This window comes from Marmota marmota, unplaced genomic scaffold (genome assembly GCF_001458135.2).
Source record: "Marmota marmota marmota unplaced genomic scaffold, marMar, whole genome shotgun sequence".
In the NCBI taxonomy this organism is placed as follows: Eukaryota; Metazoa; Chordata; class Mammalia; order Rodentia; family Sciuridae; genus Marmota; species Marmota marmota.
Window position 1 is genome coordinate 22,421,646 of NW_026000005.1, and position 15,138 is coordinate 22,436,783.

Sequence of the window (15,138 nt, forward strand, 5' to 3'; positions counted from 1 at the left end):
GTGCTCCCTTCAGCATATAAAATTTAGCACATATACTAAAATTGGAACAATATAGAGAAGATTAGCATGACCCCTGCTCAAGGATGACACACAAATTCGTGAAGTGTTCCATATTTAAAAAAAAAAAAATGAAGAAAGGAAAAGTCCCCATATACTATATATTTTTTGTAAGCATAAATAAAACAAACCTTTGGAAAATATTTCAAGATATCATCCATAAACTGCCAGAATTATTCTCCTAGAGTTGCCATTGCAAAATACCACAGACTTGGTTGCTTTAACAAGAGAAATTTATTTTCTCACAGTTCTGGAAACTAGAAGTCCAAGAGCAGTGTGCATCAAGATTGTTTTCTAGCGAAGCTTCTCTTCATAGTTATGGGTAGCTGCCACATTGCAGTGTTATAGGGTTTTTCTTCTGTTTGCATGTGGACTGAATAAGAGACCTCTGCTGTCTCTTTTCTTGTAAGGAGCCATATCAGATTAGGGATCCACTATTATGACTTTATATAACTTTATCTCCTTAAGACTCTATTTCCAAGTATAGTCATATTGGAGACTATGTCTTTAACATGAATTTTAGGGCCATCCATAACAATGCCAGTTCTTTTGTCAGATATTAGTGAATTGATAAAACAAAATATAAGCTTATCTCCATAAGAAATCATGAGTCTTGTTTTAAAACTTGTCATCTTTATAATTGGTGTATTAATATACCTGAAAAAAATAAGATTGTACAATTTTTTTGTTTTGGCCTTTACTTTTGACCAAGATTTTAAGCGTGCGCGCGCACACACACACACACACACACACATTAATTATTTTTGAATCATAACTACTTACAAAATTATATTCTAGCAGGATGTTCAGATGTTAAGTCTCTGAAAGTCAGATACATTAACTTGGCAGAATGGATTTTTTTTGGGGGGGGGGCGGTCAACATATTCTTTTTAGATTACTGGAGTTTTGACATGAATGGGACAATCCAGACTTTCAAAGTTTATGGTAAACCTTTGAACTCACCAGAATGTTTACAGGTAGTCCATAATCCAAATAAATTAAAACTAGTAATAAGTCATTTTGTTTAGTCATTATGGCTATGTAGTTTACATTTTGTTCTTATAATTTTCCTACTTATAATTCTCCTCTAACAAATAATTATTTTTAGTCTTCATAAGTGATCATTTTAGATGGTTGTATAATGTTTCTTTGAATTCATAATGTGTGATTTATTTAGGTTGTTTATAAAATTTTTAGTATTGGTATAAAAATTCAGTGTTTAAAGTTAATGAACTGTTTGTACTTAGAGTTTTTCTTATTTTGTTGTATGTAATGATAAATTCTTAGGATAAATATTCAATGAATATATTAAAATCTCAGTACATGTTGCATAATCCATTTCCAAAAGGGATATAAGAATTCACAGTGCCCACCAGGAAAACAGAAACATACCAGTTTCACCATAGCATCAATAACATTTCCTTCATTATTCAATGTAAAATAGAATCTTATTTGAACTTGTTGTTCTTCGATTTTTTAGGTGGACTTTGTTATATTTGATAATAGCTTTTTTATGCTATATACAGTTTCCTTTATGGAGTGAAGGTTGATCCACTTCCTAATTTTTCTAGGTTTTGGATAACTTGGAGGTGATATAAAAACTAAAGTACAGCCAGACACTGTGACGCACATTTGTAATTCCAGCAGCTTGGGAGGTTGAGGCAGGAGGATTTCAAGTTCAAAGCCAGCCTCAGCAACTTAGCAAAGCCCTAAGCAAATTAGTGAGACCCTGTCTCAAAATTAAAAATAAAAGGGGCAGGGGATGTCAGTTCGTTGTTAAGTGCCCCTGGGTTCAATCTCCAGTACCAAACCAAGCCAAACAAAAACCTCGAAGGATATTTTAGCTAGTATGGGTTAGTGTATTATTTGTGTAGCTTAAAACACTTTAAATTTTGTTTTGATAACACAGAACCAAGGAGACTATAAATATTCAATGATATGTATGTATGTGTATAAATAATTTTCAGGTCCAAATTGTTTAAGCCCTTGGAAATGTCAAGAGAATGACATGGCCGACCTGCCTGGTAACATCCTTCTTCACTACACAGCAAAGGTTAGAGCAAATGCATGGACTGTCCATCTAGTTATAACTCTGTTGTGAACTAAGATTCTTTTTTATTCCTTTAGTCATTTCAATGGATAATTGAGATGGAGGGGCTTTAATTGTCAGTTTTTGAATTATGCATTTTTCAAAGAAAGATGAGAAGTAGCAAACATTAAGGACACTTCCAGTTAGAGTTCAAATGTTATCATAATGTCATTCCAGTAGTGTAAATGGAAATAGTTATAGTTGGAATTTGTACTAATGAACTGAATTCAGTAAATGAACCAGATTTGAACATGTGTTCACCTAAACTTTCTGGAAGGAGAGATGAAACAGAAATGTGCTCAAACTTTGGTATTTTTTAAAAAAACGTGATTCAGCAAAAGAGGGAGAGAAGAATGAAGGGAAAAAAGAAATGTTTACTAAAGGAGAAAAAAGAAACTTACTATATGCCTGTCATCCTTTTTACTTCAAGGACTTATCTAATGAAAGTACTTGAAGTCAGCAAGGATAGAGGGACGGAAGTTAGAACTGGGAGGAAAGAAAAGGGAGAAGTATTATAAACATCAGTTGTGTTCATTATATTAAATATTATGTTGGCTCAGAGATGCTTTGGTAGTGGGAGATTATATGTTATAGCAATCTGGCATATAATCATAATTATTACTTTTGAATGTGTATTTGTTATATCTGACCTAATAAAATGAAGTGATTAGTTTTATTTTCTCCCAACTTTTTTTTTTTTTTAATTATTTAGTTAGTTCTCGGCAGACACAACATCTTTTTTTGTATGTGGTGCTGAGGATCGAACCCGGGCCGCACACACGCCAGGCGAGCGCGCTACCGCTTGAGCCATATCCCCAGCCCTCTCCCAACTTTTTGTTTTCATTTTTTCTTTATTAAGTTATTTTTTTATTCTAATTTGTTATACATGATGGCAAAATGCAATTCATTTCATATTACACATATAGGGCACAATTTTTCAAGTCACTGTATGCAAAGTATTTTCACACCATTTGTGTCTTTTTTTTTTTAAAACATCCATCTTTTAGTTGTAGTTGGACACAGTACCTTTATTTTATTTATTTTTATGTGGTGCTGAGGATCAAACCCAGATCCCTGCACGTGCTAGCACTGCTCAGCACTCCACCACTGAGCCACAACCCCAGCCCACCATTTGTGTCTTCATACATGTACTTAGGGTAGTTATGTCTAACTCATTTCACCATCAGTCCTACCCCCTACTCCTTCCCCCTTATTTCCCACCCTCCCCTTTACCCTATCTAAATTTTCTCCATTCCTCCCATGTTCCTCCCCATCGCCATTATGAGTCAGCATCCTCATATCAAAGAAAACATTCAGCCTTTGGTTTTTTGGGATTGGCTTACTTCACTTAGCATTATATTCTCCAACTTCATTACCTGCATGATTTTATTTTCTTTTAATGCTGAGTAATGTTCCATTGTGTATATATACCAAATTTTCCCTATCCATTCATTTACTGAAGGGCACCTGGGTTGGTTCCACAATTTAGCTATTGTGAATTGTGCTGCTATAAACACTGATATGACTGTATCCCTGTATTAGGCTGTTTTTAAGTCCTTCGGATATAAACCGAAGACTGGGATAGCCGGGTCAAATGGTGGTTCCATTCCAAGTTTTCCAAGGAATATCCATATTGCTTTCCAGATTGGCAGCATCAATTTGCAGTCCCATCAGCAATGTATGAGTGTTCTTTTCCCCCACATCCTTGCCAACACTTATTGTTGACTGTATTCTTGATAGCTGCCATTCTGACTGGTGTGAGATGAAATCTTAGAGTAGTTTTGATTTGATTTCTTTAATTGCTAGAGATGTTGAACATTTTTTCATATATTTGTTGATTGATTGTATATTCTGAGAAATGTCTATTCAGTTCTTTGGCCCATTTATTGATTGGGTAATTTGTTTTCTTGGTGTTAAGGTTTTTGGGTGCTTTATATATCTTAGAGATTAGTGCTGTATCTGATGGGCTTGTGGTAAAATTTGGCCCCTTTCTGTAGGCTCTCTACTCACCTCACTGATTATTTATTTTGCTGAAAAGAAGCTTTTTAGCTTGAATCCATCTCATTTATTGATTGAGATTTGGGCCTACTTTTTCTTCCATTAGGTGCAAGGTCTCTGGTTTAATTCCTAGGTCCTTGATCTACTTTGAGTTGAGTTTTGAGCATGGTGAGAGAGAGAGATTTAATTTTATTTTGTTACATGTGGATTTCCAGTTTTCCCAGCACCATTTGTTGAAGTGGCTATCTTTTCTCCAATGTATGTTTTTGGTACCTTTGCTTAATATAAGATAACTGTAGTTATTAGGGTTAGTGTCTGTGTCCTCTATTCTGTACCATTGGTCTACAGGTCTATTTTGGTGCCAATACCATGCTGTTTCTGTTACTATTGCTCTGCAGTATAATTTAAGTTCTGGAATAGTAATGCCATAATAGGGTAGTTATGTCTAACTCATTCCACCATCAGTCCTACCCTCTACCCCCTTCCCCCTTATTCCCCATAGCTTCACTCTTCTTGCTGTGGATTGCTTTAACTATTCTGGGTCTGTTATATTTTTCCAGATGGATTTCATGATTGCTTTTTCTATTTCTAAGAGGGATGTCATTGGGATTTTGATTGGGATTGCATTGAATCTGTATAGTGCTTTTGGTAATATGGTCATTTTGACAATATTATTTCTGCCTATCCAAGAACAAGGCGATCTTTCCATTTTCTAAGCTCGTCTTTAATTTCTTTCTTTAGTTCTGTAGTTTTCATTGTAGAGGTCTTTCACCTCTTTCATTCAGATGATTCCCAAGTATTTTATTTATTTTTTTTGAGGCTATTATAAATAGGGTGGTTTTCCTAGTTTCTCTTTCTGAGGATTTGTCACTGATGTACAGAAATGCCTTTTATTTTGAAAAATTTCAAGCCTACAGAAAAGTCAAAATAATAGTAAAGTGATATGCAGTATTCTGTACATGTAAATTCACCAGTTATTAACATTTTGCCGTACTTTCTGGCTATCTCAAATCATTTGTGAAAGGAAATTAACATAGCTGTCAGGCTGGATGAGGTGGTGCTTGCCTGTAATCCCAGCAGCTCTAGAGGTTGAAATCGGAGGATTGTAAATTAAGGATCAGCCTCAGCAATTCATGGAGGCCCTTAGTGAGACCCTGTCTCAAAATAAAAAATAAAAATTATAAAAAATGGAGGCTAGGAATGTAGCTCAGTGGTAAAGTGCCTCTGGGTTAAATCTCCAGAACCTAAAATAACAATAACAAACATAGCTATCAAAACTTCATCCCTAATATTTCTATATAACCACTTACCAACATGAGAAACTGATCCATAATTTCATATATGACTCTATATTCAGTTTGTCCTAAAATATTTATTAGTATTTAAAAAATTACCTTGGACCCTTTCGAGGTCCTTGCATTGTGTTGTTTATAACATTTCTCGAGTTTTGTATCTTCTGTTTGCTTTTCATTTTACCAATGATATATATTTGTTTACCCAGCTACACTTTTAAAATACTTTTGAACTTAATAATTTAAGGTATTATGGAATTGTTGGAATTGTTCAGTAGTCATCAGTGTTTTCATTTTTGTCCTCTTTTGCAGGGGTGTTTAGTCATTTATTTGTTCATAATTTTATACTATTCAAAGTTAAATTTTCAATTTTATATATTTTTAAAAATAGCTATTACCTTGTTTTTTCCCCAAGAAATGCAATATGACTTATATCATAATAAGTAAAACAGTATACTGAAGGAGTGTTTCTCCAAAACTGTGGTATATCATGATACAAGGATTCTATGGTTAAATAAATTTGTAGAGCTGTTGTATTCTTTATAGCCCTCTTAGAAAATTTGAGAAAGTTTAAAAATCCTACCTCCCCCCCAAAACCCCTTTCATTTAGTTTTATCTTTTATTTCCTAAGTCATTTGAGCATAAAACATTTTTTAAAATAACTCAGTTATTAACAAATGACAGTTTGCTAAAAGCGGCTGTATGGAATTGTTCAGTAGTCATCAGTGTTTTCATTTTTGCCCTCTTTTGCAGGGGGTGTTTAGTCATTTATTTGTTCACAATTGATTGTCTTTTCTTTGACACTCAATAAACTGACAAGAATTGTGAAAATTCTTAGGAAACAAAGAGGAATACCTTAAGACTTTAGTCTAGCTTTTACGAATCTTGCTATCTAAAGTGAGATAAATATGTAAAAAAGTGTAATATAATTTTTTGAATTTTTTAGCTATCATTCATTATGTGTTTATAATATATTAACTACTATACTGTTTGACTTAATCTTCACAAAAGCCCTGAGATGTATATAGTATTATCTGTATCTTTTCTAAGCTTTCTTTTTTGTTAGGCTCAGTAAAGATAAGTATATTGACTAGCTTTATAATTCTAGTGAACGATAATGCTAAATTCACAATCCAGTATGATCAGTGCATATCTTGAACCATTATACAGTATTTCTGTGTTGCAGTTCTGTACAAAATGTAGCGTGTATACAAGCAGGGAATGGTTGGTTCTTCTAGGGAGATTGGAGTTGTATCTTAAAAGGCAGGATTAAAGAGGAATTCACAGTGAGCAGCATCTACAAAGGCATAGACTATAAAACAGGGTTTTACATGTATGTATCTGAGCAGGGGAAGATATGTCAGGAAATGAGTTTAGAGAGGAAGTGGAGACCAGATTATAGCAAACCTTGTATGCCAGGTTAAGGAGTTTACACAGAAGAGTAGAATGTTAAGGTTTGCATTTTAGAAAAAAGTTCTTGAACTACAGTACAAAAGTTGGATTGGAAAGGTAAGAGACTGTAGGCAGTCATATCATTAGGAGATTACCGTGTTAAGAGAGGTCATATGTAAAGAGTGCTCAAAGAAGCAGCTGGAAGAAGACATTTCTGCTCTGAGATTGACATAGATTGCTAAATATTCTTTTTTAAATTAAATTTTCTCAGTTTCCCAAGAGGAAAGCAATAGCTATATCATGTATGTTCTTTTCTTTTGGAATGGGAATCAAATGCAAAGATGTTTCATTACTTGAAGATTCAGATTTTAGTGTGAAGTTACATGACTTCATGAAAGGAAGTTAAATGGTTTTTAATAACTTTTTGAATTACAGATTAAATTCTTACTCTGAATTAAATCAGAATTGTGTCTTTAATACACAGGTAAATAGTGTCTTATAGCCACAATTGGATTTTCATATAATCAAATAAAATATATTCTTTTGTGATTTCTCTCACTTTTTTTTTTTTCTTTTGCTACCAGAGATTGAACTCTGGGGCATTCAACCACTGAGCCACAACCCCAGCCTATTTTGTATTTTGTTTAGAGACAGGGTCTCACTGAGTTGCTAAGCGCCTCACCATTGCGGAGGCTGGCTTTGAACTTGAAATCCTCCTGTCTCAGCCTTCGTAGCTGCTGGGATTACAGGCATATGCCACCACACCCGGCTCTATCTCAGATTTGAATCATACATTTTTTATGTATTATGAAATTGTGCCTAGGAAAGTAGTAATGGGATTTAAATATTGATTTTTTTTTAGTTCTGAAGACTGATCCCCAGCATGCTATACCATAGCTGAGCTACATCCCCAGCCCTTTGTATTTATTATTTTTGAGACAAGTTCTCACTAAATTGCCCAGGGTGGCCTTAAGCTGGCAGTCCTCCTGCCTCAGCCTCCCAAGCAGCTGAGATTACAGGCATGCACCACCATGTCCAGCTGATTTTTTTAAAAGTCATAAGTCTGTTTGCATATATTGATTTAAAAAAGAAAAAAATTTAAACTCAAGTGATTGAGGAGTTACAGTTAGTTCATTAATCATTTGATAAGACTCAGTGACCTGATTTTGATAAGTAAATGCTTTTTAAATTTTTTTTTTAAGTTGTTAATAGACATTCATTTTATTTATTTATTTTTATGTGGTGCTGAGGATCAAACCCAGTGCCTCACACATGCTAGGCAGGCATTCTACCACTGGGCCACAATCCTAGCCTTATAAGTAAGTGCTTTAAGATGTAGTCCCTGATTCTTTAAGAGACGTTCAGAGAACAGTAATATTAAAACTCAGATGGGCCAAGTGTGGTGGCATACACCTGTAATATAGGCTACTTAGGAGATGAAAGCAGGAGAATCACAAATTCATGGCCACCCTGAGAATATAGCAAGATGTTATGTAAAGATTTTAAAGAAAGGTGGAGATGTAGCTCAGTGCTTGCCAAGCATGTATGAGACCCTGGGTTCAAAACCCTGGTCCTTGGAGGTAGGGGGATAAAGGGATAAAGAAAGAAAATTAAATGGTAGGCACCTTCTCATTGTTTATCTTTTAAAATGGTGGTGTAATGTTTCTTATATGGTTAAAGTTAGGTTTTGTTCTAATTTTTGTTGTATATTTTCTTTTATTCTTAGGCTTGCAAAAATTCAATCTGCCTTGATTTATCTACTAATTGTTTGCATGGAAGATTAACAGGAAACAAAGTAGTGAACTGGGATATTAAGGTAAATTAATAATAAATGATGGGCAACATAGTATAATCTGAGTAAGTTTAAGTTTAATGATCCTTTTAAAGGCTTTTTTTGGGGGGGGGTACTGGGGATTTAACCCAAGCAATTTGCCAATGAACCATATCTGTGTCCCTTTTTTATTTTTGAGACAATCTCACTAAGTTGCTTAGGCCTTGCTCAGTTGCTGAGGCTGACATTGAATTTGCCATCCCCTGGGATTACAAGTGTGTGCCACCACCATGCCCTGCAAGATTTTATCTTATAAACATCTCCAGATTGATTTAAGTAATAGGTCTCACTTAAAATGTTATACAGATGTAAAGTTTGAAGGATAAATAAGTAGCTTAATGACTATAGCAGTGGAATATCTGATTCACAGGAAACATATTTACCTTTATAAACTCTTCCATGAGTATAACAATCTCTGTAAGTATGCTATTTTAGTGTATTAAGATATTTAATACCTTGGGGCTGGGGTTGTGGCTCAGTGGTAGAGAGCTCGCCTAGGACATGTGAGGCCTTGGGTTCAATCCTCAGCACCACATAAAAATAAATAAATAAAAAAAAATAAAATAAATGTATCATGTCCAACTTCAACTAAAAAAAAACATATTTAATCCCTAAAATTGTATGGCATATAATCTTCCTAGAGATTTCATTGATTATCTCTTTTCTATTAGACACCTGCTCTCACCAGGGATCCCTCAATTTAGGCTATCCTATATATTAGTGACAAATTGTAACTTTATATATGCTATGTATATACCAAATGACACCTTTGTTCTTGTTTTATAAGACTAAGAAATTATGATTTTTCTTTTCAGGACATCATCAACTGCATAGGTGGATTAAATGTACTCTTTCCTTTATTGGAACAAATAAGCCACTTTAGTGAAGGACCAATTCCTGAAGGAATGGATGAAAGCATAGTTCCTGAATTGATAACACCTGTAGAGGGAGATTGTATGTTACTGACCTCCACAAAAGCATCAGGTATTAAGATGATGTTAACACAAAGTGGTCATTGAAAAATTTGAGAATTAATTGAAAAATAAATACCGGTATTAGAAAAAATTTAATCATTTATAAAAGTAGCAGCTGCCCTAACTTTACTAATAAAGTTCGGGAAATTTATAATACTTTGGTCAAACAGTTAAGGTGGTGTTTTACTCTGACGATCCTTATATTATTCTCTTAGTATACTGTGAAAAATACTATATCATTAAATTTGTGGTAGAGAAAATATTTACATATACATGTAAGTATACAACATGCTATTGCTGCTTTTTTTATTTCATTGTACAAATCACCTTTGGAAGCAAACTTTTTTTTGTTTTGTTTTGTTTTAATTTTCAATGGATCTTTTGTTTTATTTATTTATATGTGGTGCTGAGGATCGAACCCAGGGCTTCACTTATGCCAGGCAAGTGTTCTACCTCTGAGCACAACTCCAGCCTGGAAGCAAACTTTTGAACTAAATTTCTTTTTTGTTACAGTATGCATTATGATATGGAGAATAGAAAATGGAAATAAAAGTGATGAATTATGATAATTAATGACATGTTCTCATTTCCATAGAGTCAAGACTAGAGAAAAATCTGGTTGCAACATTTATCTTGATTATAAAGCACTTTATTCAGAGACATCCCATCAACCAGGATAATCTTATTCACTCCCATGGAGTTGCAACTCTTGGTGCCTTACTTCAGAAGGTAAGCCAATCTAACATGGGGTTGATACAGCTGATGACTATAATTAGCAGTTGGTGTTGGGATTCTGTACTTCCTACTAAATAAATACATTACTAAAGATTGTAGTGTTACATCTTCAAATTATATTAATGAGGAAGATTTGTTTCAGTGGCACCTTTTAAAAACTTTCATGGAATTGTATTATACAAGAGGTACTTATTTATATAACAGTATATAATCTTTGAAGTATATGGCTTTGTTATCTTTATTATTTGGAATGTTTGAGAAATATAAGACTATTTTAAGAATATGACATTAGGGCTGGGGATGTGGCTCAAACGGTAGCGCGCTCGCCTGCCATGCGTGCGGCCCGGGTTCGATCCTCAGCACCACATACAAACAAAGATGTTGTGTCTGCCGAGAACTGAAAAATAAATATTAAAAAAAAATTTAAAAAAAAAAAAAAAAAAAAAAAAAAAAAAAAAAGAATATGACATTAGAAAAATGTGTTCTAGAGTTACATCAGAAAAATTGAGTTGTTTATATTTTATATCCTAGGTTTAAAAATTTTTACATTTTAGTAGATATTCCAAATTATTGATTTAAAATTGTAATTTAATAGTAGCTATTTAAATTGAATTTTATGGAACCCTTTTCTGTTTGGTTTCAGGTACCAGGCACCTTAATGGATGTCAATGTATTGATGGCAATTCAATTACTAATTGAACAGGTATCATTAGAGAAAAATATGCCACTCCTGCAACAAATGTATCAGTATTTACTCTTTGACTTCCGTATTTGGAATCGAGGAGATTTTCCCTTTCGAATTGGTGAGAGCAGGCTATTTGATAAAATTTTGTAGAAATTTTAGAAATTTATAACTATGTCTGTGATTATTGTAGATAACATCATTTACAAGTGAATTTTCTATTTTAGGTCATATACAATATCTTTCAACCATCATTAAAGATAGCAGGAGAATTTTCCGAAAGAAATATGGTGTGCAGTTTCTCCTTGATACACTTAGGATTTATTATGGGTATGACAGTCTTGATCCTTCCTTAGGTTGTTATATTTTTATTCTGCTACTTGACTGGAATGGGTAGATTTTCTCACTACTAGTGATTCTAATATCCTTTAACTTCAGAGAAGCAGGATAGTTTGGAGGTTAAAAGGATGACTAATTGATCTACATATACCAGTTTTGAATATTGGTTTCACTAATTGTGTAGCTTTAAGCAGATTACCCAAATTTTCTGTGCTTGAGGTTTCTTCCCCTGTGAAAAGTAAAACCTCTGCCAGGCGTGGTGGTGCACACCTGTAATCTGGAGGCCGAGGCAGGAGGATCTCAATTTCAAAACCAGCCTCAGCAATTTAGTAAGACCGCAAGCAACTTAGCAAGACCCGGTCTCAAAATAAAACCCAAAAAGGGTTGGGGATGTGTCTCAGTGGTTAATCCCCGGTATCCCCTTCCCTCTAAAACAAAAAACAAACAAACTAAAACCTTCCTATGGTGATTTACATTAGTAACATAAGTTACTAATATAAAAAGCACATACAATTCTGTGTGCTACATAGTGTTGTATAAATGTAAGCTGTTTTAATATTTTTAATTTTGTCACTAAAACACTACAAAAGATTTTCCTTAAAAAGAAAAACAAGGGGCTGTGGTTGTGGCTCAGTGGTAGAGTGCTTGCCTGGCATGTGTGAGGCCCTGGGTTCAATCCTCAGTGCCACATATAAATAAAGTAAAAAATCCACTGGCAACTAAAAAATATTAAAAAAAGAAAAACAAGCCAAAATTACCATGAATTATAATAATTATGTGGAAAGGTCTCTTTTTAAACTAAGAATTCTTTCATATGAAATGTACAAAAGTGTTACAAGTTAAATTTTCAATTATGCTACTGTTTTTCTCTTTTAGGAGTAGTTATAAATGTAATGAGCTATCTCTTGATGACATTCGAACAATAAGGACATCTTTGTATGGACTAATTAAATATTTTCTATGCAAGGGTGGAACTCATGAAGAGATACAAAGCATAATGTGTTACATAGCTGCTACTAATGAAGAAGAACAGGTATTATGCCAGGGATCTAATCTAATCTTTCTTTTTAATATTTAAGTTGTTCTCTCATCTTGTTAACTTACATATTTCCTTAATTATTTCAAGAATAAGATTATGTAATGTCACATACAATATTACATAATTAAATAACTGAATTTTATTTACTGTCTGAAACTTTAATAAGTAGATGATATTATAATTTAGTGTTTTATTTAGCTCAAAAGTGTAAAAATGTGGAAATACAGGCTTTATCTGGCAATTCTGAAGTCTGTTTTCATGGCCTACATGGTGTATGTGTATCATCAAATTTACTGGGTGTTTTTTTTTTTTTTGGTACCAGGGATTGAACCCAGGGGCACCTAACCACCGAGCCACATTCCCAGTCTTCTTTTATATGAGAGACAGGGTCTCACTGAGTTGCTCAGGGCCTCAATTAAGTTGCTGAGGCTGGGTTTGAATTCATCGTCCTCCTGCTTCAGCCACCCGAGTCACTGGGATCACAGTGTGTGCCACCATGCCTGGCTGCTGGGTAGATTTTTTTTTTTCCACGTAGATAACTTAAAAATTTTTTTTTAGTTACACATGACAGTGGAATGTATTTTGGCAGAATGTACATATGTGAAGTATAACTTATTCTATTAGACTGAGTAGATTTTTAACATGAATATAAAGATAAGTTCATAAACATGTTGCATAAGAAATAAATTGTAAATATTTATCTGTTTTCAAAATACTCTTAACATATACTATCTTTTTTAATCCTCAGAACTATCCTTTAAAGTAGTAGTTCTTAGCTTCTAGTCCCTTACATACTTTAACCGGGAGGCTTGTTAGACATGTAGGTGCAAGCTAGATGTGGTTGTGTGGGCTTGTAGTCCCAGGTACTGCAAGGCTGAGATAGGAGGGTCTCTTGAACCTAGAAGTTCAAAACTAACCTGGGCAACATAGCGAGATCCATGTCTGAAAAACAAGTGAAAGACATGTAAATACTGTCTACTACTGATTCAACTACAAAATTAAGCCCCTCCAGGTTCTTCTAGAGCATGTGGTAAAATTTGAGACCTACTGATGTAAAATGCACAAAGAATGACTCTTTTCATTTATACTTTTGAAAATGTATATTCAAAGAGATTGTATGACAATTTAAAAAGTCACACAGCTAATATACCTGGAACTGGAATCCAAATAGTTTCTGAATTCCAGTGTTTATTTTTTAGTATATGACCAATACCTTAAATTTGAGTAACCTTAATTTATGTTCCCTAAAGTACTTTGCTTCTGAATGTAAGTTTATTGAGTCAGTGGTTACATGACTTCATAATTGGTATTATACAGATGTTTTCCTACAAGATTGGACTTCAAAATTTTTTCATTATTCAGAGTGATGAACAGTTACACTTCATGGTAGCTGTGTCTGATTCATGAACAGTGATAATTTTTTGGTCAATTCAGTCAAGAGTTATTTTGTCAAAACTTACTGTGTATACAGAATAATATTAGACATTGCAGTTAATTTAATGATGAATGAATTATTGTTCTTATTTTTAAGCCTCATGGGGGCAGGAGGCAGTAAAAGTTTACCAAATACCTATGAAGCAGAGACATATATGTTAATATCTAATACAGAGATCTGTGAGAAAGATAACATATATAAATCCTGGGAAGATTTCACAAAAAAGCTTTAAGGAAGAGATGCCTTTTCAAATGGACAACATGGGATATGTGATATATGGTTTTAAGAGGTGTTGAAAGGTTAAGGACTCACCATGCACTGGGAGTAGAAAAGCACAGAGGTCAAAGTGTGGTTAAATGAATGGTCAGAGAATTAAGAGAGGTGAAAGGCCAACTTGGTTGTGACCAGGAGGAAGGAGATGGAGCCACATCAAAAGATGACTTTGTTTTTGTTTATTTTTCATTGCCATAATAAAATATCTGATGGTTGGCATTTTATAAAGTTAAAAAAGGTGTCAGATATGTATAGCAAGAGGATGTGCAAGAGAAAATGGAATAAGCCAACAGCATGTCTGGAGTAAAGCAAGGCTGGTTCAGAACATATCAGACAGTGCAGTTGAGCTCAAGCATTAGGGTGTGTAGAATTGAATTAAACAACTATTCATGGTTTATGACTTCACTTGTTCTTGTATATACATAGAAGTGGTTCTCTTTTGTTGTTTTTTTACCTTCAAAAGCTCTTGGGAATTTTGGATGTACTCTTCAGTCTCCTGTGTACCAGCCCAACTAGAGGTCAGCTTTTCTTGCTGCTGTTTGAACCAGGAAATGCTGACATACTTTATGCCTTGCTGTTAAATCAGAAGTACTCTGACAGACTAAGAGAAATCATTTTTAAGGTACAAACATTTGTAAGCATCTTTTTATTTGGTAGTATTTGTGAGAATGGGGATTTGATTGCAACATAGCCATTCTATGACTGTAAGTTCTTTTTCATATCTCTTTCTAATTTTAAGTTTCTTTCATTTTAATAGATATATTTCATGTTACTTGTTTGCATATTTAAAAAACAATCATATTGGGAGGCTAAGGCAGGAGGATTGCGAGTTCAAAGCTAGCCTCAGCAATGGTGATACGCAAAGTAATTCAGTGAGACCTTGTCTCTAAAAAAAAATACAAAATAGGGCTGGGGATGTGGCTTACTGGTCAAGTGCCTCTAAGTTCAATCCCTGGTATCCCTTGCCAAAAGAAAAAAAAATGTTTTGAACTGTGGATATAA

At 34.0% G+C, this 15,138-nt stretch overlaps 1 protein-coding gene and 1 non-coding gene across 13 annotated transcripts in view; both read left to right on the forward strand.

The window, feature by feature from the left end:
• Positions 1-15,138, forward strand: part of Nbeal1 (neurobeachin like 1) — a 191,024-nt gene that overhangs the window by 89,717 nt on the left and 86,169 nt on the right. For all 12 annotated transcript variants that reach the window (XR_007349443.1, XM_015481284.2, XM_048808341.1 and 9 more), the window contains 8 exons: positions 2,025-2,110; positions 8,555-8,644; positions 9,475-9,643; positions 10,229-10,362; positions 11,012-11,171; positions 11,278-11,380; positions 12,266-12,422; positions 14,600-14,758. Coding sequence is in view for 11 of the 12 variants with exons in the window: in XM_015481284.2 (XP_015336770.1) it covers positions 2,025-2,110; positions 8,555-8,644; positions 9,475-9,643; positions 10,229-10,362; positions 11,012-11,171; positions 11,278-11,380; positions 12,266-12,422; positions 14,600-14,758 (1,058 nt within the window). In the remaining variant the exon portion in view is untranslated. The remainder of the gene's footprint in view (positions 1-2,024; positions 2,111-8,554; positions 8,645-9,474; positions 9,644-10,228; positions 10,363-11,011; positions 11,172-11,277; positions 11,381-12,265; positions 12,423-14,599; positions 14,759-15,138) is intronic.
• Positions 13-118, forward strand: LOC125618368. The gene has a single exon (XR_007349654.1). It is a non-coding gene; the product is annotated as a U6 spliceosomal RNA (small nuclear RNA).